General features: G+C 45.9%; 1 protein-coding gene across 4 annotated transcripts in view; it reads left to right on the top strand.

Moving 5' to 3' along the window:
- The first annotated feature begins 1,948 nt into the window (after positions 1-1,948).
- ATP9A (ATPase phospholipid transporting 9A (putative)) overlaps positions 1,949-24,893 on the top strand; it is a 52,451-nt gene continuing 29,506 nt past the window's right edge. For 3 of the 4 annotated variants that reach the window (XM_042834454.1, XM_042834456.1, XM_042834457.1), the window contains exons 1-11: positions 1,949-2,033; positions 8,172-8,316; positions 8,991-9,104; positions 11,378-11,486; positions 17,365-17,423; positions 18,248-18,299; positions 18,863-18,957; positions 20,101-20,181; positions 20,848-20,923; positions 23,550-23,626; positions 24,308-24,468. In XM_042834454.1, coding sequence (XP_042690388.1) covers positions 1,966-2,033; positions 8,172-8,316; positions 8,991-9,104; positions 11,378-11,486; positions 17,365-17,423; positions 18,248-18,299; positions 18,863-18,957; positions 20,101-20,181; positions 20,848-20,923; positions 23,550-23,626; positions 24,308-24,468 — 1,037 coding nt within the window. In that variant the 5' untranslated portion in view covers positions 1,949-1,965. Of the gene's footprint in view, positions 2,034-8,171; positions 8,317-8,990; positions 9,119-11,377; positions 11,487-17,364; positions 17,424-18,247; positions 18,300-18,862; positions 18,958-20,100; positions 20,182-20,847; positions 20,924-23,549; positions 23,627-24,307; positions 24,469-24,893 lie in introns of those variants that run through there. The other variant, XM_042834455.1, reaches the window with a different exon arrangement.

Below are 24,893 nucleotides of genomic sequence, written 5' to 3'. Positions count from 1 at the left end.
TCTGAAAACTCTGCCCATGGGTGAGCAGCTGTGCCACAGGCAGTGGGTGCAGGGAGGGAGAGGAGGGGCCTGATGGGTGATGGAGACCTGGGGAGAAAGGCAGAAGGGTGAGGCAGGGAGGCTGCAACTGCACAGAAAAGAACTGACGATTGCAGTTGTTGTTCATTGGTAACCCACAGTGCAACCTGAGCTGATGCTCTGGGAGGGCTGGAGAGCAAACAGAGCTCCCCACAAAATTTGACAGGACTTGTTCTTTTGTTCTTTCCTTCTTTTTCTTTTTCTTTTCCTTTTTTCCCTTTTCACTGGGAAAGTTATGACTGTTAATTAAGATCACATCAAACTTAATCTTAAAAAAAAAAAAGTTCCATCCATTCAGAATTTGATATGCCAAAAAATGGAGTTTGTGGCTGCAATTAGAGCACTAGACAATGCTCATCAGTTTTCATTTCAGTGTGAGCAGTCTCTGAAGGACTGCAGAGCAGTGTTTGCTGTTCCATCAGGACACATGTATTTTGCACCCAATGGGTATTTTAAAGCCTGTCATTTGAATGCCATGGTTTGTATATTACAATACACAGCATGCTTGTGTGGTGTTGCTGAATAATGATTCATAATTTTTATCATGCATTTTACTTGCCCAGAATCCCACGGTGAAACTTGGCAGGAAAGCACTCTGCAGGTAATGTATGTTTTAAATGGGAATGCCTTGTGTGCTTCAATATGTCACACAGACAGAGCTGTTGGACTTACACTATGGCTCACTTATTCCCTGCTCTTGGTCACTGTCACTGTGGTATTTTAGCTCAGCAGGACGATGAGCTACAAGACAAAGTGCAGGCAGGGCAAGGAGCTGCAGCAGCACTGCCAGCAGGTACAAGGACACAGATCTCCTTGCCTGGTGACCGACTGTGGGCAGGTTATTTGGTAAGGGAAAGGTTTTGCCAGCAGTCTACAAGTGGATGAGTAAAAGCTGGCCTTGAACTAGAAAGAGATGTAGATCCTGTGGTGACCAAGACTGCAGCAGAAGATGCTGAGATGGACATGTAGCTCTGTTTTATTTGATCCTTATCAGCACTGGGCATTTCCTCCATCCGTGGGGTGCACAGGTGTGAATCTGGTGGTTTCAGGCAGGAAGGAGGTGGTCAGCAGGAGGTGATCGCCCCTCCGTACTGCCACCCCTGAGGCTGCCCCAAGAGCTGTGCTCAGTGTTGGACCCCTCACTACAGGAAGGTCACAGAGGCCCCTGGAGCACACCCAGAGATGGGCAGCAAAGCTGAACAGGGTCTGGAGCACAAATCTTATGGGGAGTGGCTGCAGGAACGGGGAAAGAAAAGCTTTGCAAAGAAAAGCTTTGAGTCTTAAACAGAATAGAAATGTTGGGACGACTCCTGTCTGAATTTACAGTTGAAATCTGAATCAGACCTGAAAGTAAGTCGTGGCCGGGTGTGGGTGACGGTCATCAGGCAAGAATGATGCGAGGGGCAGCCCTGGGATCCTGGTCCTGTGATGTGGGTGGAGGGGTAGTGTAACGGGAGACACAAGCAGCACCTCTACCCGTCCACATGTGCCGGCTGAAGGAGGCAGAGAACGCACAGGTCGTGCCACGGGCCTGTTGCTCTCGGAAAGCCCAGGTGGCCACGCGTGCAGAGGCTGTGCGTGCAGGAGACCAGCGATGCCAGTATGAGGGTGCTGAGCTCGGCTGGGAAGAAGAGCTGGGGGCACCAAGGGGAAGCGGCAGGTGGGATGCGGAATGAGGGCGGGCACGGGTGCCGGCAGCGCGGTACCCCGCCAGCTGGTTCCGAGCCGGTGCCGCCCGCGGGTCAGAACCGAGCCGGGGCGGGGCGAACGGGGGGGGCGGGCGAGGCACCTGCGTGCTGGGAGCGCGGCCCCGTCGGCGGAGCCGCGCCGAGCCGAGGCGCTGCTGGGAAGCGCATCCCGCCCCGCTCCGCCCCGGCCGCCGCGGCCATGACCGACAACATCCCGCTGCAGCCGGTCCGGCAGAAGAAGCGGATGGACAGCAAGCACCGCAGCGGGTGAGCGCTCCGCGGGGCGGCTGCGCGAGGCCGGGGCTCCGCTGCCTCGCCGTGCTGCTGCCCGTGTCGCGGTTCTGCTCGGGGCCTCTGCGGGGCGGGGGTCGCCGCTGGGCAGCGGTTGAGGGAGCGAACTGGGAGGAGGAGGAGGAGGAGGAGGAGGAGGAGGAGGAGGAAGAGGAGAAAAAGGAGGAGGACGAGGACGAGGACGGAGCTGGCGGCCGCTGACAGGTCGTTCCCGGCGCCATTGCCGTGGCACGCCCGGCGCTGGGAAGGATCCTGCCGGGCGGCCCTGCGGAGCCGGGGCTGGGGCAGAACGGGGCCTGCGATTATCGAACCCACGAACCCACCGCTGGGGGTCGGCGGGCACGGAGCAGCGCTGCCGGAACAGCCGTGTGAGAGCCGGGAGCTGCGGGATGGTCCGTGGGAGCGGCTCTGCCTGGGAACGGTGTGCGGGGCTGTGCCGAAGGTCTCCGGCTGAACGCTCTGTAACTGTATCAGCGAAAGCAATACAATATCCTTATGCTGGATGTTGCAGGGGATGTGTTCTGCCGGTGCTTCCAGGCAGGAAGCTGAGTAAGAATGAATTTCGGTGGGAAATGGCACTGCCTGCAGACGGCTTGGTGTGCGCGGGGCGCCCGGGTTACCCGGCTGTCAGGTTGCCGTGCAGAACTTGGCTCTGCATTGGATGTGTTTGTAGGCGCGGTGAGTGATGCTAGCAAAAGAAAGCAAAGCCTCGAAGGAAATAATGCCTGCTAGAACGAGAGGAAATTGTTATTTTCCCATTGTTTGTTATGGTTTGGGTTGATGGCCTTCATTCAGGTTCCTCTAATTGAAGTTAATGTACTTAATAGGGAGCAGTATAATGAATAATAAACTATCAGCACAGTTTCTGTGAGCTGATGAAGCAGTGTCTGTGGCAGTTAAGGCTGAGCTGGAAGGTACGTGTGATGCAGCACAGAACTCCCAGCCCCTGCATGACATGCGCTGCTGGACAGGTTCCACGGGGTGCAGCCACCATGGCATTGAATTCAGTGATGTGATTGAAAAGGCTCAGAGAGAGGAGGCAGCGGCAGCCAGAGAAATTTCTCAAAGCTTCTTGAATCTTTTTTTTTTTTTTTTTTTTTTTGTCAGAAAATGCTCTGATCTCTGGCACATCTCTACTATGAAGTGCTTGGTAGTGGCTGGCAGTAATAACCTCCACCTAACCTAAGCTGCAGCTCAGTGGCACCAGACCTCACCTGGTGTCAGCAGACACGCAGACAATGCTTCTGTGCCATCAAGAAATGCTGGCAGCCTGAAGTTCTGAAGGAAGATTACGTGGGGTTTTTCTTAATGGCAGTCTGAATAACTTGGCTTTAGGTTTTCTGTTTGGGTATTTGATTGCTTCCTGGGAGCTTATGTCTTGTTTGTCTGATTATTAGGCTGTAATTCAATCAAATGATAGTGTGGGTAGCAAAGCACTGAGGTGGAGGAATCCAAAGTATTATTAGCAACTGCAGGAGGAGTCGGTCAGCAGGCCAGGGCAGGTCCAGGGGTCAGGTCTGGGATGGAGTCTGGGGAGCCCTGCGCTGTCATCAGGACCTTCCTTCTGTTTCCTCTGAGAAAAACACAAACAAAGGCACTCACAAGTCATCTTTGTTTATACATGTGAAAATCTGCTGGTAACCAAGCTGTGAAAGGCTTCATTTTAACATAGGCTGACTGCAGTTTCTAGCATGTCTGCCTTTTTCCCCAGCGGGGGCAAGTTCTTAGACAGATTTTGCTGGCTTGGTGTCTTCTGGAGTGAGAAATAGATTTAATTTCATGGACCGAATGACTTCATAGAAAAAAATAAAAAAGGAATAAATGCCCAATTCTCATACCTAATTCTCATACGGGCAGCAAAGGACAGGTGTCATCTCAATGCTGCTTTGATTACAGCCTCAGCTTGTAGTGTGCTTTGAAGAGCAGCCAGGGAGGAACTCGTACAGTAGCTTTGCAGAGATGAATAATGGTCCAGACAGCTGAGATCTGTGTTAGTGAGAGAAAGCATGTGCTTAATAAACCAATGGGAGTAGTGGTTATCTGTTCCGGAGCATAACTTTCATGTGGGCCTTCCTGGCTGTTGTCAGAGAGCGTGTGCTCTCTGTGCTTTGCAGCTGTACTCCATGAATTCAGCCACGTTTCCCAATGGCCTTGCAGCACTCTGAGGACCACTCAGATGTGTGCCAGTTGGGAAGGGAGGATGGCACAAAGTGGTGGAGGGTGGCGGTGTGGCATGGGAGCTTCCCAGGGTGAGCACTGATGGGAGTGAGCTGCAAGCTTCTGAAGCCCTCCAGGCGCTCCTTTGAGTGCACAGCAGAAGTTTTTCCCTAAATAGCTTATGGTTTCAGTCTGCAATCCTGCAAGGCTTTTTTTGAACCCAGCAAGCTGCTGTGCTCACCATGCCTCTGCAATGTAAAGAGGCCTTGATCCAGGAATGCGGGAGGGAGAACAGGGAATGAGACTGGGGAGGAGGAGCTTTACAGTCCGTGTTTGTGCTCTATGGGTCTGCTTAAAATGGCAAATTCCATTTCAAAGTCAGCAGAGGGAGATGGGAGCTCCTGGCTGCCTGCAGGTGGGTGTGCAGGGCTGGGCTGGGGTGCTGGCAGAGCTGGGCAGTGTGCCTGCCTGGCTTGGCTTGGCTCGTTTGTTTTTAATATCAGTAGGAAACTGTTTATATGCATTTAAAATACTGATATGCAGGAGGCTGGTTTGTAGGTTGCAGATCCTTAACAGTGTCTCCCGTGAGAAACATGGAAATGTCATCTGAGAAATGGGATTGTTGGAGGAATGATTAAATATATGATGAGCTTCAGCACTGACTGGACTAAATCTACTCCAGTTTTAGGAAAATGTGGCACTTTTCCATTAGTTTTGTTGTGCATTCATAAGCTTTTTTTCATTTTCTCTCTAAAATGTTTCTCTGTCCAACATGCTGCTTGGTGATGGCTGTTCATCACGCATCTGACAGTCAGTCTGTTGTATTACTGCTGCTTGCATCATTGCTGAGAGTGCATTTCTGTAGTGCTCCCTGTGATTGCACAGTGAGCCCCCGTGACCTTCAGCAGCTCCTGTTCATTTAGCTCCCAGTGCAGGTGAAGAGCCACGCTGCCTATAGGACTTGGAGTTTGGGAGGCAGTTCACTTCAGAAGAGATGCTTCTGAGCGATTGTCCTTTAGGGTGATTTCTGAGTCTGGGTTTTTTTTGTTTGTCAAGCTGTGATTTAGAATGTGAATAACGTAACACAAGGGGAACTTCTTCATTTAAGCTGTCTTTGTAAACATTTTCATGTTTGTAAAAGTTTGCCATCCTTGCACATGGGTGTCCCAAGCCTGACACGTAGCACTGCAGCGCAGGAGGGTGCACACAGACATGGCTGTCCCTGCTCTGTGCAAGCACTCCATGCCTCTGGGGTGCACATGGGAGGTAACAAGTGGCGTTTACTCAGCTTGCAACGTTGGCAGTGTAATACAGAAGGAGTCAGGTGGTGAAGTCATCCTGCCTGCACGTGACCCTGGGCTGTTTGTGGGATGTGCCATTGGTCTGTGGAAGAACTGAGTGCTGCTGCAGCCACTCCTGTTTGCGTAAGGCAGCCTGTAAGGACTGAGGATGGCATAAAAGGATTTTCAAACAGAACTTGTGGGCTTAGGTATGCATTCCTCATTAATGACAGCATCAGAGTTGAAATAAGTACAATGAGACTTGATTTTTTTTTTTCTTTTCTGGGGAAATCATCTGAAAGAATGGTCAGGCGCTGCAGTGGGCTGCCCAGGGAGGTGGCACAGTCACCAACCATGGCGATGTTCAAGGAACATTTAGATGTTGTGTTGAAGGACGTGGTTTAGTGAGAATTATTGGTGACAGCTGGATGGTTGGAGTGGATGAACTTGTAGGTCTTTTCCAGCCTTGGTGATTCTAGGATTCTGTGGTCATTCTGTGCTTAAGGGATGTCTGTGTTCCTACCAGCAGCTCTGTTGCTAGCAATGTGCCAGGCCATGCATTCACTGGCACTATTGGTGTGCAGGAATAACTGTTGCCTCTGACATGCTGCACCCTTCTGCTCTGCATGCCCAGCAAGGCGCAGCAGTGCGGGCAGTCTGCGGGACAGAAGGGGAACAAGATTGGGGAAAAAGAGAGGGTTAAATGCCATCCTGGGGACGTGCTTTGGTTTAGAAAAGTAAGAATTAAAGACATTCTCTTTGGGGATTTCCCTGGACATATGTGAGATAAAGATCAGCCTTCATTGCCCTGCATGCTTTCCAGCTCAGAGCAGTGGGGAGGTGCCTGGTGGGATTCTTGGCTCTGCAGCTGAATGCTGTCACAGCACACAGCTTGGTCATTGCTGGTTGTACTATTGTTGGTATTATTTCACTGGTTGAAAGTTGTTTTGTTTTCTTTCTGACAAATGCCTTTATGTTGCTTAGAAGCCATGTATTGAAAGGCTGTGTAGGAGACTTTGTAGGAGAAATGCTGGGTATTCTTAATTCAAATGTTGATACTTCTGGTACTTGCCTTTGAAAACTTGCTGAGCAGGAAGTTTTTCCTTTGTTTGTCTGATGAGGTCTTAGGTTTGCTTTCCCTGTAATTCAGGACATTGCGAAAGCTGTGAGTGTGGCAGGGCAGGAATTTCACAAACCTGTGACTCTTCATGGCAGATCCTTCCATGGCCTTTGTGTCTGTACTTAGAACTGGTATTTTTAGGTGCATTCTCAAGCCTTATAGTAACACATCGTTTGTACATTAAAATTCCTACAGTGCCAAGTGTCTCTGTGGTGGGAATGCTCAAGGCGGTTGTGGCTTCCATTGCAGAACATGTGTGAAAATTCGGGTCGTTTCACTTTTGAGAAGTTACGTTGCACTTCCCTCCCTTCAGAGTTGCTGCCAGTACTGGAGGTTGCTGCGCCCTTCAGGAAGGAGCAGTTGTAAGGGTTTTGCAGTGCTAGCTGTTAACTTCCTTCTAGACTGACAGCACTGTAATGGTGTGAACAGCCGGGTGGAGCACACTGCTCTGAAGGTGGAACGTCCTGCTTACCTGGGTGGGTTCTCTCACTGTTTTCATGCACGTTCTAGACTAAATATTCTGAAAGTTACTGAACGTGACTGGAAGTCTGCTCTGGAGGTTTAGATATTGGCTTGACAATCTGCCCAGATGGCTGGAAATTTCTCTGGAGCACACTGGTGAAAATCACACTGTAAAAACTAACTGCCCAAGTAAAATATCTGTTAAACGACAGTAGTAGGCTGTTCAAGCTTCGTCCTATTGTAAATATTTGGATGTAGGTACCTAGCTCCTGTTGCTGATGACTAGAATCCCTAAGAGAGGCCCAGCCTACAGAATAAACAAAGGTAACTGGTTTCAGATGGCTGGAAGGGCTGAGTGGTTCCCACCATAGCTGGAAGCACGTCCGAATGAAGCTGTGAATACCAGCCTTGTTCCTGTGGGCAAAGCCTCTTGTTTGGATTTCTATCATTCTAAGTTCACTGTAGTTAAAACATGAGATACAGGCTAATCTTGTGTGATTTCCTCCATTACAGAAAAAAGGGATTTTTTTTTTCCTATAGACAGTTTTATTTTTTTATTCAATCTGAACATCACTGTTTCATCTGTTATCCATTCCAACTTATTTGAGAGGCAAGTAACTGGTAAAATGACCATTTATCTTAGTTCTTCATCTGCAAAGGAAAAAGAGAACTCCCAATTAAAAGATATCGACTTAATAAAATATATAATATATAAAATATAAAAATATAATGAAATAAAATATATGTAAAGTTTGTGAATTTGAGTGTCTCACACCACCGTACTGTTTGCTCCATGTTGCAAACAGCTTTTGTGATGTGGGTATTGTACACAGTCATGTGGGGGAGAAAGATTTTCCTCTCTTGAGTTTTGTTAGTAAGACAAAGGTAAGATTGTAGATCTGACCTGCGGGTTGGTGAGGAGGAGAGCTCCTGGTTTACAGGTGGTTTAATGTGGTGGAAAACAGTAGCAGATGAGAGGTGGCTGATGGAGGATCCTAGGCTGTTTGTCCTGGCAGGTGGAGAGGGCCTGGGGTGTGTGTGAGAATCATGGTTAAAGAGTAACTTCTTATTTAAAATCAGATGTTCCTCTCGTAGGTGCTGTGAGTGCTTACGATGCTGTGGGAGAAGAGATCCAAGGCCTCGTACGGTTTGGCTTGGCCATCCAGAGAAGAGAGACCAGAGATACCCCCGCAATGTTATCAACAACCAGAAATACAACTTTTTTACGTTTCTTCCTGGGGTAAGTGTGAGGAAAGGCGCTTCCTGTCATCCTACCCAACGCTGTGCCCAGTTCCAGCGCTGTTACGGTAGGTGAGCACAGAAGCAAATGAGTGCCATCTGCATTTAAGGGGTGAGGGGGGAACTGGTGCCTCTCACCTGCCGCTGCTGGGGGAGCAGCCTGCTGTGTGGATGGGCAGCAGCTCCATCATCCCTGCTGGAGCAGCTGGATCATCCATCCGGCACTGCTGGTAGCAGCAGCAGAAACAAGTCCAGTTCTGCCCACTTTTAAAGTCAGAAAGCGGTCTCTGGTTGAGCCAAGCTTTCTGAGTTCATTGGCTTCTTCTGATATCTATGGTGTGATTTTTTTTGCAAACCAAATCCTGTAGCTAATGATGTTGCTGTTTGCTATGAGTGTCTCTTTGCAGAGTGAAGATAGTCAGAAGTTTAAAACCAAAACAAAACAACTTATTTGTGTTAATACTCAGGCCTGGCTGCGTGGCAGTGTTATCCAACCAGGATAGCATCAGCCAGGAAGAGTAGGTTGATCTTTAGAAAACAGTTTCCAGGAATATTTAAGACTGCCATAAGTGGCCATGTATGTATGAGGAGAAATGTTTCAGAACATTAGTGCAACCTGTATGACTTCCAAACTTTGTTATTGACCTCTTTTCTCTTTTTTTCTGTTTTTGCTAGGTGTTATTTAACCAGTTCAAATACTTCTTCAACCTTTACTTCTTGCTCTTGGCCTGCTCGCAATTTGTTGTTGAAATGAGGCTTGGTGCACTCTACACATACTGGGTTCCTCTGGTAGGTGATTTGAGGTTTGTTTACTTAAGAAACTTTCATTTCTTGACGCAATTTCTTTTGCTGCCCTTTCTCCAGGCTGTAAGTTTGTACCTTAAATCATTTAGTTAGCTGGCTGTTTCAGGCCCTGCTCTGTACATGTCACATAGATAGCTGCTCTGGCTTTGGGCTCTGTTTTATACAGCTGCCCCTGGGGTGTGAGAGGTCTCTGCCTCTACCTTGTTCATCAGTGGGATGCCAGCAGAGACAGAGCTCTCAAGCGCTGCGCATGGTGACTGCAGAGGCATCAGGACTTTGTGTATAAAGTGGTGAAGTAAGTGGGACCAGAATAAATACATTGCCCTGCTGATTTGTGTGTTGCTCACAGCTTCTCCGAAGGCAGGGTGTGCTGGTGAGGGTCTGTGAGGGCATCTGGCCCTCCCAAGGAGCCCAAGCACTGCGAGCCCAGACCAGCCTGGTTACTGCAGCGAGGGACCAAAGGGCACCTCTCTGAAGTGACCTTAAAGAGTGGCCATATGCGCAACGGAGGCAAATTATGCTCTCCTGCCAAACAGTTTGACCTGCAGTTTAGGCGTAGGTCAACAGACTGATTCATGGTTTAACCACATTGTGAAAATCAAATGAGAGAAACCTGAGAAACAGCCCTGCGTGTAAAATAACTGCCATTTTTTAATATAAAAACCATATATATAAATATAGAGAGACAAACCTGCGTAGCCTCGTACCTGTTCAAGGTGCAGATACTCTTTCCTTCCTCTAAACGTTTGCCCTTTTCTTCTGATAGCCACATGTTTCATCTGATCAAAGGAAATCAATAATAATCAGTTTTGAAGCAGAAACTCATATGCTGTCAAAGGATGTAATGAAGAATAGTTGTGTGGGGCTGTTAGATCTCTGAACTGCACTGCATGAACCAGCCAAAACTGGCAAATGCTTTCATATACGTAGCTGTATTTTTTTCCCCAGCTTTTATCCAAGTACAACTGTTATTTCTCTCTTTATGCAAATATCTTTCCTGCTGCACTTCAGCCTATAGTGTTGCAGGGTAGCTTTGATTCAGAAGGGCCTCTGATCCGACTGCTGCTCCGAGCAGAAACCAACTCAGGTTGGCTTCACTCACCTTCCTGAGCTTTGAAAATTTTGAGCTTAGAAATCCTTTTTGCTTTAAAGAAGCATTTTTAAAAAATCAACTGAGATTTGATTATGGCAGCACAGTGCTCTCAGGTGCTGTTTGTTTGCTGTTTTGTGAAATGGTTGTGATAAAAAGTCCATGGCTCTATTAAGAGGGGCTGGGCTGAGGAGGGGCAGAGGGAATTTTTCATGCCTTTCAGGCTTCCAGTACAGTGAAATCCTTGGTGTAAATCCAAAAGAAGTAAAAGTGCAAGTTGAGGACACAGCTGCCAAGGCTCTGTTCGTGTCAATGCCTGGATCGCACTGCTTTCTCTCTCAAATTAGTACTTTTAATTCCGTTTGCAGTGCGAATCCAACAAGAATTTCACCAGATCCTGTTCTATAAATACACAGGAACTCCCTTTCTGGTTTTGTACAGGCAGTTGTGACTTGTCTGTGCCAGGTGAGCAACTGGGGTTTGGCTCAGGAGTGGCCAGAAAACAGCATAAGAAAGGTCTTTGTTCACCCCTGGCTGCTAGTCCCAGGGCTGGGGATAGGATGACCTGTGTGATGGCATGGTGAGACTGCACATGTGGGAATATTTTGAGGTCATTATTTGAAGACTCTTCAAGCAGCTAAAACATAAGCTGGAAATTCCAATGCTTTTTTTTTTTTTCTTTTTCCTTTTTGAGAAGCAGGTAGGACTTTCTAGCTAAGCACACAGATGCAGATTGCACATAGGAGAGAAATGTTCACTGCTTTCTCAATTTGTTGGTTACCGGAATGAAAGCTTCCGTGGTGGTGCAAAACAGCACTGTGGGGTGCAATGCTTCTCTGAAAAGGTTACCTGATGGCTTCCCAGTTTCAGCATTTGCAAAAGCAGCATTGAATGCATTAAAGAAAATAAAAATAAATAGCCTTTCCTAAGGACTCTGCATGTACAATTTTAGTTAAGGGAATCAGACAGGCGTGTTGTACAATCTGACCTGTACAGGTGATCCTCATCATTCTCCATGTGCCAGAAACGTTGCTTTTATTTGTGGCAGGAACCTTCATTCTCAGTTAATGGATGGCATCACTACTGATGAATACTTTGCACGGCACCTGTTAGAGGCAGATGCTTTTCTGCTGCCTTTCCATCCACTCTTTGCCCTGTTCCCTTTCAGGGATTTGTGCTCGCCGTTACCGTCATCCGAGAGGCTGCGGAGGAGATCAGGTGTTACATGCGCGACAAGGAGGTGAACTCGCAGATCTACAGCAAGCTCACGGGGAGAGGTGAGTGCTGGGTGGGCTGTGTGGGGCTGTGCTGGGAGCTGCACGGCCCAGGCACTGCTTGGCTGCCTGCAGGAGCTGCCCTGGGGCTCACCGTGCAGCCTGCAGCTGCTTCCATTGGGTTCCATGCAGCTGATGGAAGCTGCATACTCTCAATATTCTCAATTCTGGCATGGGCCAAACCTTTTCTCCAGGTTACTGTTCCTTCTTGGTAGATTTGAGTAAGCAAAGGAAATGAAATCGGATGTGAATCACCTTGGGGTTCAGAGGTGGCTTTTCCCAGGAGGGGAACATGTTTTCCTTTCTGCAGAGAGAAGCGGTGCAGGAATGAGAGGAGGGAGGCAAACACTGCAAGCACACAGTAGGATGAAGCGGGCTGTAACAGATGCGTGCTCTTTGTGTTGCTGCTGTTCTCCTCTTTTTCTCCTGTCCTTCCTGCCTGCGCTTCTTGCTTGGTCACAGTGTGGGTGAGAGAAGCAGATATACAAACAATTCCTATAAACTTGCAGTTCATATTCCTTGATGGCAACAACAACAACCGTGTGCCAAGGGAAGTGAGGAAGATCCACAGTGTCAGATTATTTGCACAAGCATTTTACCAAGAAATCAAACCTCAGTCTGTGAAACTGTCAGAAAACTGTCCTTTCTGCAAAAGGAGATTCAACATGTGAGGGTGGAGGTGGGCCGTGTGGCCGTGCCCAGGTCTGGGAACCCTTCCAGCATGCCTACTACAAACCAAAGTTCAGTGCAAGCACTCTGTCCTGATGGAGCTTGGATGTGCACGTTACATTTCAGGTGAATTTCTTGACGTACTGACACACTCCATCCCGTGTTGAAATGCAATACTGGTTGAGTTTCATAGTTCTTCTGTGACATGCATCATGCAAGCTTTTTACCACACCCTCTGTATGTTTCTGTAAGCAGCGACAGATGCAGTTCCTCAGTATTGATAATATCTTATTTTTGTTTGCATCTTCTTTAGCCCCTTCTTCCAGCAGTGAGGAATGCAGAGCCCTCACTTCCATGAGCGCAGGCTGCAGCTCTGGTGCTGCTTGCTGCCTCTGCCTCTTGTTTACTACTCTGTCACACATAACAAAGGCATTTAAAGTCTCATTTGAAACACTGAATGCTGCCTTGCTATAGTGGCTGCTAATACTGTGACAGTGTTGGTGACGCCATGGCTTTGTTTTTGAGAAGGGAATTAGCTGAATTTAAGCAACTTTTTTATTTTCAAGTGTCTTTGCTATAAAAGTTTACAGCCCTGAAATAAGATGCAGTGCACGAGGTGTGTTAGAAGTGCACAGCTTCCAACAATTGCACTTCTACACTTTTAAAAAGCTTGCTTTTTAAAAAGTGATTGCTTAGGGCTGTGTATGTTTCACATGCTGGGAATTATGAGACATCTCCAAACTGGGGAATCTGAGTTTCTGAATATTAAATCCTCTTTTAATAACATGTTCTTACTACAACACTTAAAATGCTTGGCAACCAACAAAAGCCTCACCCGAGAGGGGTATACTACATCTATTTAAAAATATAAAAGAGTTGCCTTCTGGATTCTATTCAGTGATCTATAAGGGGCCTGACCTCTCCTTCAGTTCTTTTCATATTGCTATTACGTTTCCCATGAATGATTTCCCTTCCCCCAATCCTTTAACTTCTCTAATTTTGTGAAAGAACCCAAGGAGGATTGGCAGCTGGGCAGTGGTTGGAAATCCTAAGCCACTTTGTTTGTTATTAGCACACGGTTGGTGTAGAATCAGCAATGAAACCCTCGAGCAGCGTAGGTGAGAGCAGGAAAAGCACAGAAAATTATTTGTGATTATCAAGTTGGTGGGGGAGCAAAGCCATTTTCTGTCTTATGTGAAGTTCAGTGTCTGTCAGTAGTCGAGCCTTTCAGAGGATGTGAACATCCACTTTTGAAAAGGCCACCGCAGCTGAGAGGCATTTCTGACCTCAGCAGCAGTGTGTGATGCCAGCGTGGCTGGGGGTCGATGGTGGCTTTCTGAGTGCATGTGTCTGTGAGCAGCAGGAAAAGGTGGCTAACTTTCCAGCAGGAGCTTCTTTAGGTCAGAAGTAAAAGCAGCAAATGGCAAAGTTGGAGTTAAGTTGAGAACAGCTGAACGTAACCGTTAATTTTCAGTGTGGCTGGGAAACTCCGGGTAGGACTTGTTTTGTTCTTGTTTCGCAGCACAGTTTGTGCTTCGGGATACTGGCACAGCCCTGCAGTGCAGAGGGGCGCTGCTCAAAAGCTCTCTGGATTGTTGCTGGCTGGTTGAAGGCTGACAATAGTTCCACCTCTAAAGCCAGTGCTTAGGAGGGGGAGATTAGGTGAGGCATGATGCTGAGCGCTGCTGCTCTTGGAGATTGGCAATAATGGATCTAATGGCTCTGTAGCTTTCTCCGTGCTATTTTTATTTCCCCCGAGTAATTGCACTAAGCTGCCATTAAGGTGACTGGAGAATAGTTTTCCCATCTTCAGCCTTACTCCCCCACAGCAACATCAAGGCTGAGAGTACATTCTCTGGTGTAAATGAAGTCAGGGTGACTGAAGCACGGATGTGCATAAACATACTGAAGAATCAATCAACAAAACTGCTCGTGTGCTGTTCTGAGTGAGGGTGCAGTAAGCACAGATATGAGGGCTCCAGTCCCCGTGCAGCCCAGCCCTGCTCCTGTGTGCAGAGTCTGTTGGGTGCTGGGGTTGCTCACCTTTGTAAGCCTTGCCAAACTGCTTTCTTTGTAGAGGAAAGATGAGAATCCTCTTTGGATCACGTTTTATTTTGAACACGGTTGCTGAATTGCAGTGTCTGTAGTGTTCTTGGAGGGCGGTGTGATGCAGGGCAGGCAGATATTTTCTGTGTTGTTTTAACATCATAAGACAAATCGCTCTGAACCTTTTTTCTCCTCCACCATTACGATCCGTTTACGTTCCAAAATGATGAACCAGTGGCTTGTAGCTTTTTTTTTTTTTTTAAATAGAAAGCTCTTTCTTTAAAAGACAGTTGTTTGGATTGTAATAAAAAATAATCAAATTTCAATCCCCTATTCATAAACCTACAAACCTCCTTGTGTTCAGAAGGCTGTGTGCTGACTTTCTGCATGATAGAAAGCTTAGAACCGTGCTCACAAATTCTTGGTTTGTTTTTCTTCTCTCTCTCTCTTGCCCTCCCTGGGTAACGCTGCATAACAGAGAGAGACTCCACAGAAAGGAATGGGAGGAGACCTCCTACCGAGGGGTGCTCCTAAAGACACAGATCATTGGCATTTACCAGCCATACAAAAACAATATTTTCCCAACCCCTCTGAGCCCCGCTCTGCAGTTTATACAGCATAAAAGCCACAGAAGCCCAAAGTTGGATGCAGTGCATTCGAACCACCTTTCATTTCTTGGCATGCATTCAACTTGTGTCAATAAACTGCTCTGTAATCTTCAATGCCAGATGAACTGTTTTGAACTCTGCCTTAGCTGTGCACATCTATGGTGAGATCTTCAGTGCTCATGTGACAGAAAAAGGCATTTTTTCCTGGCTGAATACTTTAAATAATCTGCTTTGTGGTATATCCTCGCACTGCAAATTTGGTGATGATTCCAAAGGCCATAGATAAAGTCGCAGCAAAGTGCTTGCATTATAAGATCTCCTTTCTGGCTTTTATCAAAACCAAACAATTCAGAATGAAACAAGAATCACATTTTTTTTCCTTACCAGAAGAGATCAGAACTAGCTGCTTTTCTGTGATTGTGCTAACAGACCTGGGTGTTCCTAGAAAGCCCTTCTGAGTGCCTTTATAAAAGCAGCTATTTCTTATTACAGGCATACTTTAATAACAAAGCAATACTGGGAAATGAAGCTGTTGTGTTATTAGCTAGTTTCTCAAATGTGTGAGAAAGCATCTGATGTGTAGGAGCTCGTTTCCCCGCAGAAGGAGAGAGGTATTGCAGAATTCCCAAGATCAAAATAAAACCGATTCGAGTAAGTTGCTTTATGGGAGTCCTGAGTCAAAGGAAACATCTGGTCCTGTGCCTTCGTGGTGGGACATATGGTGCAGACTGCAGGGATGTCATCCACGAGAGGCCGGGGCTATGCTGGGAAGCAGAATTGGCTCTGCTACCTAAAAAGGGCATCTCACATATGTACGCAGGAGTTGTGAAAGCATGCAGTGCTTACAGAGCTCCTTTTGCTTTAAAACAGCTGATGTTGGGAGGGTTATTGAGCAAGGCAAATCTGTTCCAGTTGCTTTTTAGAAAACATTTTGGAGCAGGTAATGCTGTTTTCAGAGTAGTGATGCAAAAAGCCCTTTAATGCACGTAATGATATGAAACAATTGTGTTGTAGCTTTGCCAGAGCATTTTTTTTTTTCTTCCAGCACAACTTTATTTCATTAAGGAAAAGTGATACAAAACCAAACTTCCATCCCTGAGCCCTGCAGGAAGCATTTCTGTACTGCCAACCACCAACAGCATCTGTGCGATCTTTAGGAGGGAGTCCCCCGTAGGGTCAAAGCAGGGCTCCTCTCCTCCCGGGGGCTGTGCTGCACAGGGGTTGCTGTGCTGTGCTGTGTGGGATTCCAACCTTCTTTGCACAGAGGAATATTCCAAAGCACTTTTTGTTGTTCCATGAATAACCGTCCTAAAAGGGGAGGAAGAGATGTTATCTGTCAGACCCTTTTAGTGTCAGAGCACCTAGCTTTGGATGGCTGTGCAGAAGGCTGCCAAGGATGCTTTTTTGCATCCTCTTGGAGCAGAGCTTTTCTTTTCAAGCCTCTGCGTAATGGACTCTTAATCCCTGGTGCTTTTCCTGCCTGGCAGGGATGTTTTTAGCCCAGCATTCATTTTGTTTACCTTTTTTTAAAACAAACAAACAACCCAAAATATAAATCTCCCCCGTGGCAAAACCCAGAATCTGCCGAAGACCTATGAGATATTTGTGAAATGGGCCATGACTGCTTATAATTTGTAGGAATAATTACAGCATGCAAGGAAGTCTGCATTTATTAGCAGCAGTGATGAAGCATGTTGTTAAGCACACAGTGTGTCACCAAAGCAGCAGGCTGCCAGGAGCCCAGAAAGGCTTTCATTGTTAATTTGGAGCAGAAACACTGAAGCATATCCTGAGAAGGATGCTAATGAAGGGACTGCCAGTAGTAAAATCCCAGTGACCTTTGTGCTTTGTGCTAATTTCTGCTCCCCCTCCCCTCCCCCTTCTCCTTCACCCCTGCACTGCTATCTGGCCAGTTAGCCCTGAATGTGGAGGTACAGGAGGAGTGCTGTCTGTGCCAGGGCGAGCTGCCACGTGCCTTCCCCACTTCTACCCAAATCACAGCACCTTACAGAAGCTTTTGTTGAAGTAAAACAGACACAGAGAGGCAAGGTTCAATTTAATGGATTTTTAAATCGCTAGTTAGTTTGAGAAGGCAGATCAGGAGCTGGCTAGCGATCTGAAATTACTAGCCAGTTGTTAAATTAACCCTCTGTTTGGAGCAACTGCAAAGAAAGGAGTGCACAGATGTGTTCTGTAGCGCCTGCTCTCTGCAGGGGTGGTTTGGGCTTTGTCCCTGTGGAGGGGAAGGAGAGGAAGCTGAGGTGACCAGAGACAGCGCTGTGCTGCAGGATGGAGCGAGCCTGCTTTTGGACGTGTGCCCATTTTAGTTGTGGCTTTCAGGTCCCGGCTTGAGGAGCTGAGCTTTAGCTTTTCAGCCACCTGGGGAAGCAGCAGGAGGATCAGTGTTGCAGTTTTCCTGGTTTTGCACCATTGCCTGGCACGTGCTGAAAGTGTTTTCCCAAGTGTAATGGCTGCGGTGTCAGAGCTGTCACTGGGGTGATGGGCAGCAGCCCTGCCCTGCTGCACGGGGCTGTGACACTGCTGTCTTCCCTCTGCAGGGACTGTGAAGGTGAAGAGCTCTAACATACAAGTAGGAGACCTCATCATTGTTGAAAAGGTGAGCCTTTATGTGCGTCTTCTTTGTAAAGTGCTTTTCTTGGAAACGGAGGTATTTGATTTATGATAGGCTTAGAGTATTGAGTGTTGGATAACACAGTATTTAATTACTTTCCAGGGTCTCCCTGGCCCTGGAAATAGCATCCCTGCCTTTACAAACCAGATCTCAGAATAAGAGCCTATAAGCAATGTTTTCTGATCTCCCCGTAGCAAGACAAAAAGGCTCCCTGACCCTAACTTTGACTGCTGCACACAGGTTAAATGTCTGATACAAATACAGCATACAACACCAAAATGTGTTTGGTATAACCAACACAAAGGTGGAGGGACAGATCCATTTGTGGGCATTGGGATGTACATTTTCTCCTTTTTTTTCCTCCAGTTATTTTCTTCACACTTTCTCCATGCAAGCAGCTGTGTCCTCTAAAACTGTTAGTCTGAAAATATTCAGTAAAAAAAATAAAAAATACCCAAACCCTGGTACCTGTAGGCCCCAGGTGCGTGCCTTCCTCCAGCATAGAGCTTCCTTGAAAGGAAACTGGCATTGGTTTAACATTTCTTCTGACCTCCAGAATTATCACTAGCTCTTTTGTAAAGCTAGACGTTGGCCAGTCTGGTCAGTGGGAGCTGGCTCCGGTTGTTATTCTGCACTCAGGATTCTGCAGGGAAGTGAGTTTAGGATTCCAAGCAAAATGAATACCAAGCTTCAGTTTGACAAAGAAATGCTCTTTCTCCTCCGTAGCCTTTGCTCGTGGCCGGGGCTGTGAAGGAGCTGTGCACGCGTGTGGGGTGTGTGCACAATAATGGCCTTTCTTCTTGTAACAGAACCAGCGGGTCCCTGCTGACATGATCTTCCTGAGGACGTCGGAGAAGAATGGTAAACATCTGGAACCAATTGTCAAAATAGCCATTAACCTTTCACTGGTTGTTTAGAGAAAATTGTCTTTTGAAAACGTGAAAGAAATAGATAATAGTAAAATTTTGAAGAAATGGGGAATTCAAAGGCTTTCAGGGACCACCAGTTCTCAGGATGTTACACTCTGGCTTTGTTTGCTAGTCCAAGAACGTAGGTAGTTGAATCCAGGGTGAATGAGGTCACAAAATGCCATGCGTTGTAAATGTAAATCGTTTTACGTGCTGGTCAGGTTTGTTTTGTTAAGTGTGGAATAAGGAAACGCTTGATCTGCATGTTTACAGAGCATGATGACTAATTTCAAATGTCTTAAAGATACAGAGCAGAATCTCACTGTACTTTGAACTGGTGGGAGGAAATAAATGTGTGGTGCAGGAGTATAATTCATCTATTCTTACCGTATTAACAAGTATTACTTTAAATCAGATACTGTTTCCAAAGAAAGAAAGATGTCCTAGAAACAAAACCATTCTGTAAGCTGTAGGTGTACCTACGTGAGGGCACTCATGGCTGTGGGTGCTCCCCAGGGTCTTGCTTCCTTCGCACTGACCAGCTGGATGGTGAGACAGACTGGAAACTGCGGCTGCCGGTTACCTGCACCCAGAGACTGCCGACCGCCTCTGTAAGCTGCCTGCTAAACTCACTTGGGTGGAGAGGTTTCAGTCAGCCAGCTGCAAATGTTCCTCTGCTTCAGTTAATGGCTTTGAGAAACAAGTGAACACTGTTTTGCACAGGACCGGGTGCGCAGTGCAGGTTCGGTCTGGCAACAAAGAGAAGATTTGGGGCAGGGTGAGGCTGGGTGTCTGTGGCTGTCGGGCAGAGCTGCACAGCGAGGCTGTGCTGACCCTGCAGCAGGACATGGCTCATGGGGGAATGCTGCTCTCCCCTCCAGAGACCACTGCAGTAACTCAGCGCAGGACAGGTATTGTTGCAGGACAGGTGCCTTGCTGCTGGTACACCTGAAATGCTCCCTTTCCTCCTGGATTGCAGTATACTCAGAGACACAACTCATGCATTTTCATGAAACGGCTCTGGAAGTTCATGGCTCACCTTTGTGAAAGGAGGAGTGACCAGTGGTGCTTCCCTGTATGATCTGAAACAAGCGTTTAGCCTCCACTACATGTGCTGTTTCCCAGCTAAACTGCTCTTTAGCTAAAGTAGGTTCCTCTGGCTCAGTACTCTCTAGCTAAAGTAGTTTGTCTTCAAAAATTAAAAAAAAAGAAAAGAAAGAAATCTGGGTACCTGTTTTATTGATGTTGTCTGTATAGTTGCAGGAAGATTATTTTATACCAAAGCTTAGAAGCAAAACATTCAATCTGTGAAGTGAATAGTTCACTTGGAGTCAGCATTGGAAACACTGTTCAGAAGTGACATATCTCCTTGTCACCATGCAACTGCTCCCAGTACCACTGGCATCTCAAGCTAAATGTTGAGAGTTAGGATGTTCCTTGGTTACCTTGGAAGATCCAGGCCTTCTTTGCTAGGAAGCGATGTGTTTGTTAGGCTCTCTTGAATTTTTTTCAGGCTGCATTTGTTTTTATGGGGCACTAACAACCAAGTAACTCCCAGGAGTCTCTTTGGTTTCAGACCAATGAATACGAGCAGGTAAATGCCTTCAACATGCTGGTATAATGGTTATATTTTCTGTTAGGTAGTTGGGCTCAAGAAAATAGTATGATTGAAATGACTTGAAGTGTTTTGTTAGAACCATTTGTATATTCTTAAAACGTGCTTGTCTAAATGCCCCAAACACATCTGTGTTTAGGACCTGCTGCAAATCCGGTCGTACGTATATGCAGAAGAGCCCAACATTGATATACACAATTTTGTGGGAACCTTCACAAGGGTAAGTCCTACTTACATCTGCTCGAAATAATGAATGTACTGTCTTCTGTGCCAACCTGCTGAACACCAGCAGGATGCCAGACTTCTTTCAGGAGAAATGTGAGGTCATGCTCTTCCTCGTGTCTTTTCTCTCACTCTCTTTTCTTATTTTTTTTCCCCTCCTTAAAATACATGAAATAAATCTGAAACAAGAATGTTGTTTTCGAAGCTTTGACTTGGCAACAGTGTCATGGGTTGTTTGTGACGTGGGACCTTCCACTGCTGGCATTAGGTCTGAATGTTTGGACTGAGGTTGGTAGTTATGTGTTCATGGTGCTCGGAAGGAAATCAGCACCGCTGCAGTCTCTGTAGGGTTAAAACCCTTTGCCTGTGAAAAAGCAGGGGTTCCTGGTGAGCTTCCCACTGATCCCTTTCTCTTTTTTAATGCATAGAGGCTTTCAGGAGGAAGTCTGTCTTTATACATTTTCGTCCAACTCTACTTTCTGTACTGAAATCAAGTGATGCTTTTCAACCTAGGCAGAGATCTCGCTGGGTTAATGAAAATCCTCCATCTCTCCTGGAAGCCCTCTGCTGACAGAGCATCACTCTCCAAGCACCCCTGTGTAACTCCAACAGCCTATTGCCTTTTAAATTACTGACACGGTGTCTTATTTTCCCCCCATTGTAGGAGGACAGTGACCCTTCTGTGAATGAAAGCTTAAGCATAGAAAACACCCTGTGGGCCAGCACAGTGATTGCATCAGGTAAGGTGGAGGCACGTGTAAATTATTTTTAAGGGAATATGTTAACAATTTTTAAAGGTCTTTTTGTAATAGAATAATAGTATCTGTCAGTTGGAGAAATTAGCAGTGGGAGTGAGGTTTCCCACTTGTCCTAACACCTCTGGGGAGCCGGACTGGCAGCTAATTGCCTCTTGGACATTCCTAGATGAGAAAGAATTGGAGTGGCCTTTGGGCACTTCTCTAGCATCTAGGACCAGAATAGCACTTAATTGCTCTTCGCATTGACATCCTAATCTGTAACAGAAATGGTGTCAAATAGATTCTGGTAACAGAAGCTAAGATGAAAGATTTCCAGGTAACTGCTTCCACTGAGTTCATCTTACATAATTTTAAAGAAGGAAAAAAATAAGATCTTTGACACATTTTAGTGCATGTGTACGATGAGCTTGAAGGCCTGAAATTAATCAGTGCCCTCCTGCAGAGGCTTGTCAAAGTAAAAGCCTTGCTCCTCTCCTGCCTAGCATGCCTGTCAGGACTACAGGACAGCATTCACTGCAGGAGAGTGAAGTTCTGTAAGCAGTGCTGGGGTTGTAGCTGCAGAGAGGAGGGGCTTTGCAGTGCAGTACCACAGTGTGCCTGGGATTGGTGATAATGGGAAGGAACGTGAACTCTGAAAGATTTCTGTGAAGTACTGGAGAGATTTTCATTTTCCCTTTTAAAAGCAGAACATATGAATAGATTTTATTCCTTTATGTTTCCATCTACCCCTGCTCAGGATCTTCTTTGACACATATTACAGTATTGTTGCAGCAATGTGACCAAAGGGCGCTAAAAACCTGGTCATCTGCATACAGTTGGGCCAAGTAAATAGTATTTATAGATTAGTAATTACTATGTTGAAGGTTTCTGCCTTCCTGCTTTCTGCTTGCAAACACCTTGCCTGGGGCCGGGCGGCTTCCAACACCCACAGGCTGTGTAATGCACTGCTTCAGTCCATCCTGCTTTGGGGCAAAGCCCACCCTCCTTCCTAAGTAAGAGCAAAGCTATTTGTACAGATACCTTTGAGAGTTCAGCTAGAAAGAATACCATTTGCAGGTATTTTTGCCATTCCAGCTGGTGAGTACAACAGTCTGTCTAGCCATAAAACAATCAGAAATGTTCTGTTTACACGCACCAGCTTGTATTCAAGTTGTTTTCCAGACCTGGTAGATTTTATCCCTCAGTTTGACTGACTCCACTGATAGAATATCCATTTTTGTTTCTCCTATGGCAGTAGTAAATAGCATGTTGCAGTTTGCTTCTGCAAGAACAAAACGTGAATGTCGTTTTTCCTCTTCTGTAAGCTAACACTGTGAAGTCGTGGTGCTGCCATTGCTGGGGCAGCCCTTGCCTGTAGGATGGAGCAGAGCTATGTGACTTTCTCCATCTGCTGCTGTGGTCGGAGGGTCCGACTCTGACTGTTCGCAGCTGATTTGGAGTAGCTGTGCCATCTGCTGATTTAGTAGTGGTGATCTTACCCCTCCTGCCATCTGGCTACAGTGATGTGTTTACTTTTAAATTTTTTTATTATTATCTCCAAAGGAATGTTTCTCAGCATTTTTAGTAACTGCCTCTTTTGAGTTAATCTTATTTAGAAATAATACACTTTCAAATTAACGCAATTGTTAAAATTTTGGTCATTAGTGGCAGCAGCAGAATAGTGGTGCATAAAATGGCAATGTATCAGCAACAGCACTCTTCTTTTTTTTCCCTCAGTGGTGTTTTTATCCATTTTTATAGACCTGTAAAATTTTCTTGTAGCAACCAGCGTTGGCAATAGCAGCTTTTAGACTCGTGACTGCAGCTGCTTTTTGCAAAGTCTTTAAGAGAAGCTGTAGAAAACCATGGATTTATAACACAGTTTGGTACAATATTTCTGCAAAAAGGGAGAAAAATGCTTCTCTCAGATTGCTAGAAACTGCAGGACATAGCATTAAAATACATGGGCTCCCAGCAGCTCCATCTGTTGCAGTAAGGTGGGAGTTGGTATGATTCACCTTTCAGGAGGAACAGCAATTAAAGCAATACTCAGCTAAGACACAGATTTTAAAATAAGTTAATTCTGTCTTTAAAGCATTTGGAATTTCTTGGTTTTACTCTGATTGTGGCAAAATTCACCAAGAAGGAGCAATCATATCCCAAAGCACCCATTTCATGCTGAAGTAAGGCACGTTTAGCACCCCTAAGTGGGATTTGGGGTGGTGGGAACAAACAATCCCTCCTCCTTCTCTGTTTTTATTTATTTATAGTCATAGTGACAAATAACTTCAAAAGGGATGGGGGTCAGGAAGAGACAAGCCAGCAAAGCGCGTGGCTTCTCTCTGCATGTTCCTCCGCTGGAGCAGCTTATGATGCTGCGAGTCCTGCCATAAGGGCAGTGTGGTTGGAGACTTGCTGACTCCTAGTAGGCTGTCTTCTGTTCAGCATCTGTGTTTGTATGGATTCTACATTTCAGATAACTCACCTTTCTAGTCCTTGTTACCATTGCTTTAGGGGCTAATCTGCTAAGTCTTTTCAAAACTGAAGGCTATGGATCTGGCAAGCATCTTTCAGAGAAGGCAAGCAGAGGTTGTACTTCTTAGGCTGATGCATATTCTGCTTTGTTTAGGTACTGTTGTGGGAGTTGTCCTGTACACTGGAAGGGAACTGCGCAGTGTGATGAACACTTCAAACCCAAGAAGTAAGGTAGGGCAAGAAAGCAGTATTGTAATAACTAAACTTGGCAGTAATTTATCACTAAACAAAGGTAAGTCCATCCAAAGACAGACTTTAGGGACAACATCAGATGAACAGGGATTTATATCTTTCAGCCTCCTGTTTAAGACAGCTACCATATCAGAGCCTGTTGCCATCTTTCTTTTCTTTGAGCCTGTTGTACATGTACCTGCTTGCTTTTTTAACACTGCTGGTGCTTCATAACTAATGCTGATGACTTACATGGTTATAATTAAACAGTCCCAGGTAGAATGGGAAAGCTTATTTTGTTGTGTTCTGCTGTAGCAAAGCTAAGGCAGGGAGTGGGGGTGTTTATACAGCCTGCAGCTTTTGGCAGCATGAGTCTTTTCTCACCTCTTCATGCATTTCTCAGCTTCCAAAGGATGGAAATCCTATTTAGTAGGGACTCCTATTCAGTAATCTAGTGTTTTAGTATCTAGTAATCTAGTATTCATTTAGTATTTAGTAACTTAATAATTGCAACAATATTGTTCATAAATTCAAATATGTTTGTAGCGTTTTAAATGAAAAATAAACATTGACTGGTGAGGAATGGCTCTTTGAATACAGGGGCTCGTTCCTTTTGTGAATATTAAATTGAGCTGACAGCTCCAATGGTGTGATGGAAATGTCTTGATTTTATTTCTTTAGATTGGTCTCTTTGATTTAGAAGTGAACTGTCTCACCAAGATCCTGTTTGGGGCCCTGGTGGTGGTCTCACTTGTCATGGTGGCCCTTCAGCATTTTGCTGGCCGTTGGTATCTTCAGATCATAAGATTCCTCCTCCTGTTCTCAAACATCATTCCAATTAGGTGAGTCAACTCCTAATTCTTCCCAGCAAGATACTGCTTCCTTTGCATCTTCCTCCCTGCTTCTAATGTGAACAGACACATAAAGTCTTATGTATTCCTTGTTTGACAACTGAACAAATTTGGAAATAGAAATTATATATAGAATATAAATAGAATTGCTGTTTGAATATAGGAGTTGCTTTGTTGTTCCTGCTGAGTTTAAGCGTTTTCATCTGCCCACTGTCTGAGCACCCTGGTGTAGGCTGCAGGTCAGTGATTTAAGTCCCTGCCTCTGTGTTTGGACTGCCTGGTTACTCTGACAAGAACAGAGGAAAACGCAGAGGAGAGATATTTATACAGCATAGGACCCAAATGCCTTTAAAGGGACTGAAATTTTCATATTTAATTGCACCATATCAATAAGCAGATTGTTATTCTCAGCGTAG

This window comes from Centrocercus urophasianus, unplaced genomic scaffold (assembly GCF_019232065.1).
Source record: "Centrocercus urophasianus isolate 14NV4802_14NV808 unplaced genomic scaffold, USGS_Curo_1.0 seq_46, whole genome shotgun sequence".
Lineage (NCBI taxonomy): Eukaryota > Metazoa > Chordata > Aves > Galliformes > Phasianidae > Centrocercus > Centrocercus urophasianus.
Note: the sequence above shows the minus strand (reverse complement) of the source record. Positions and strands in the feature narration are given on the sequence as shown.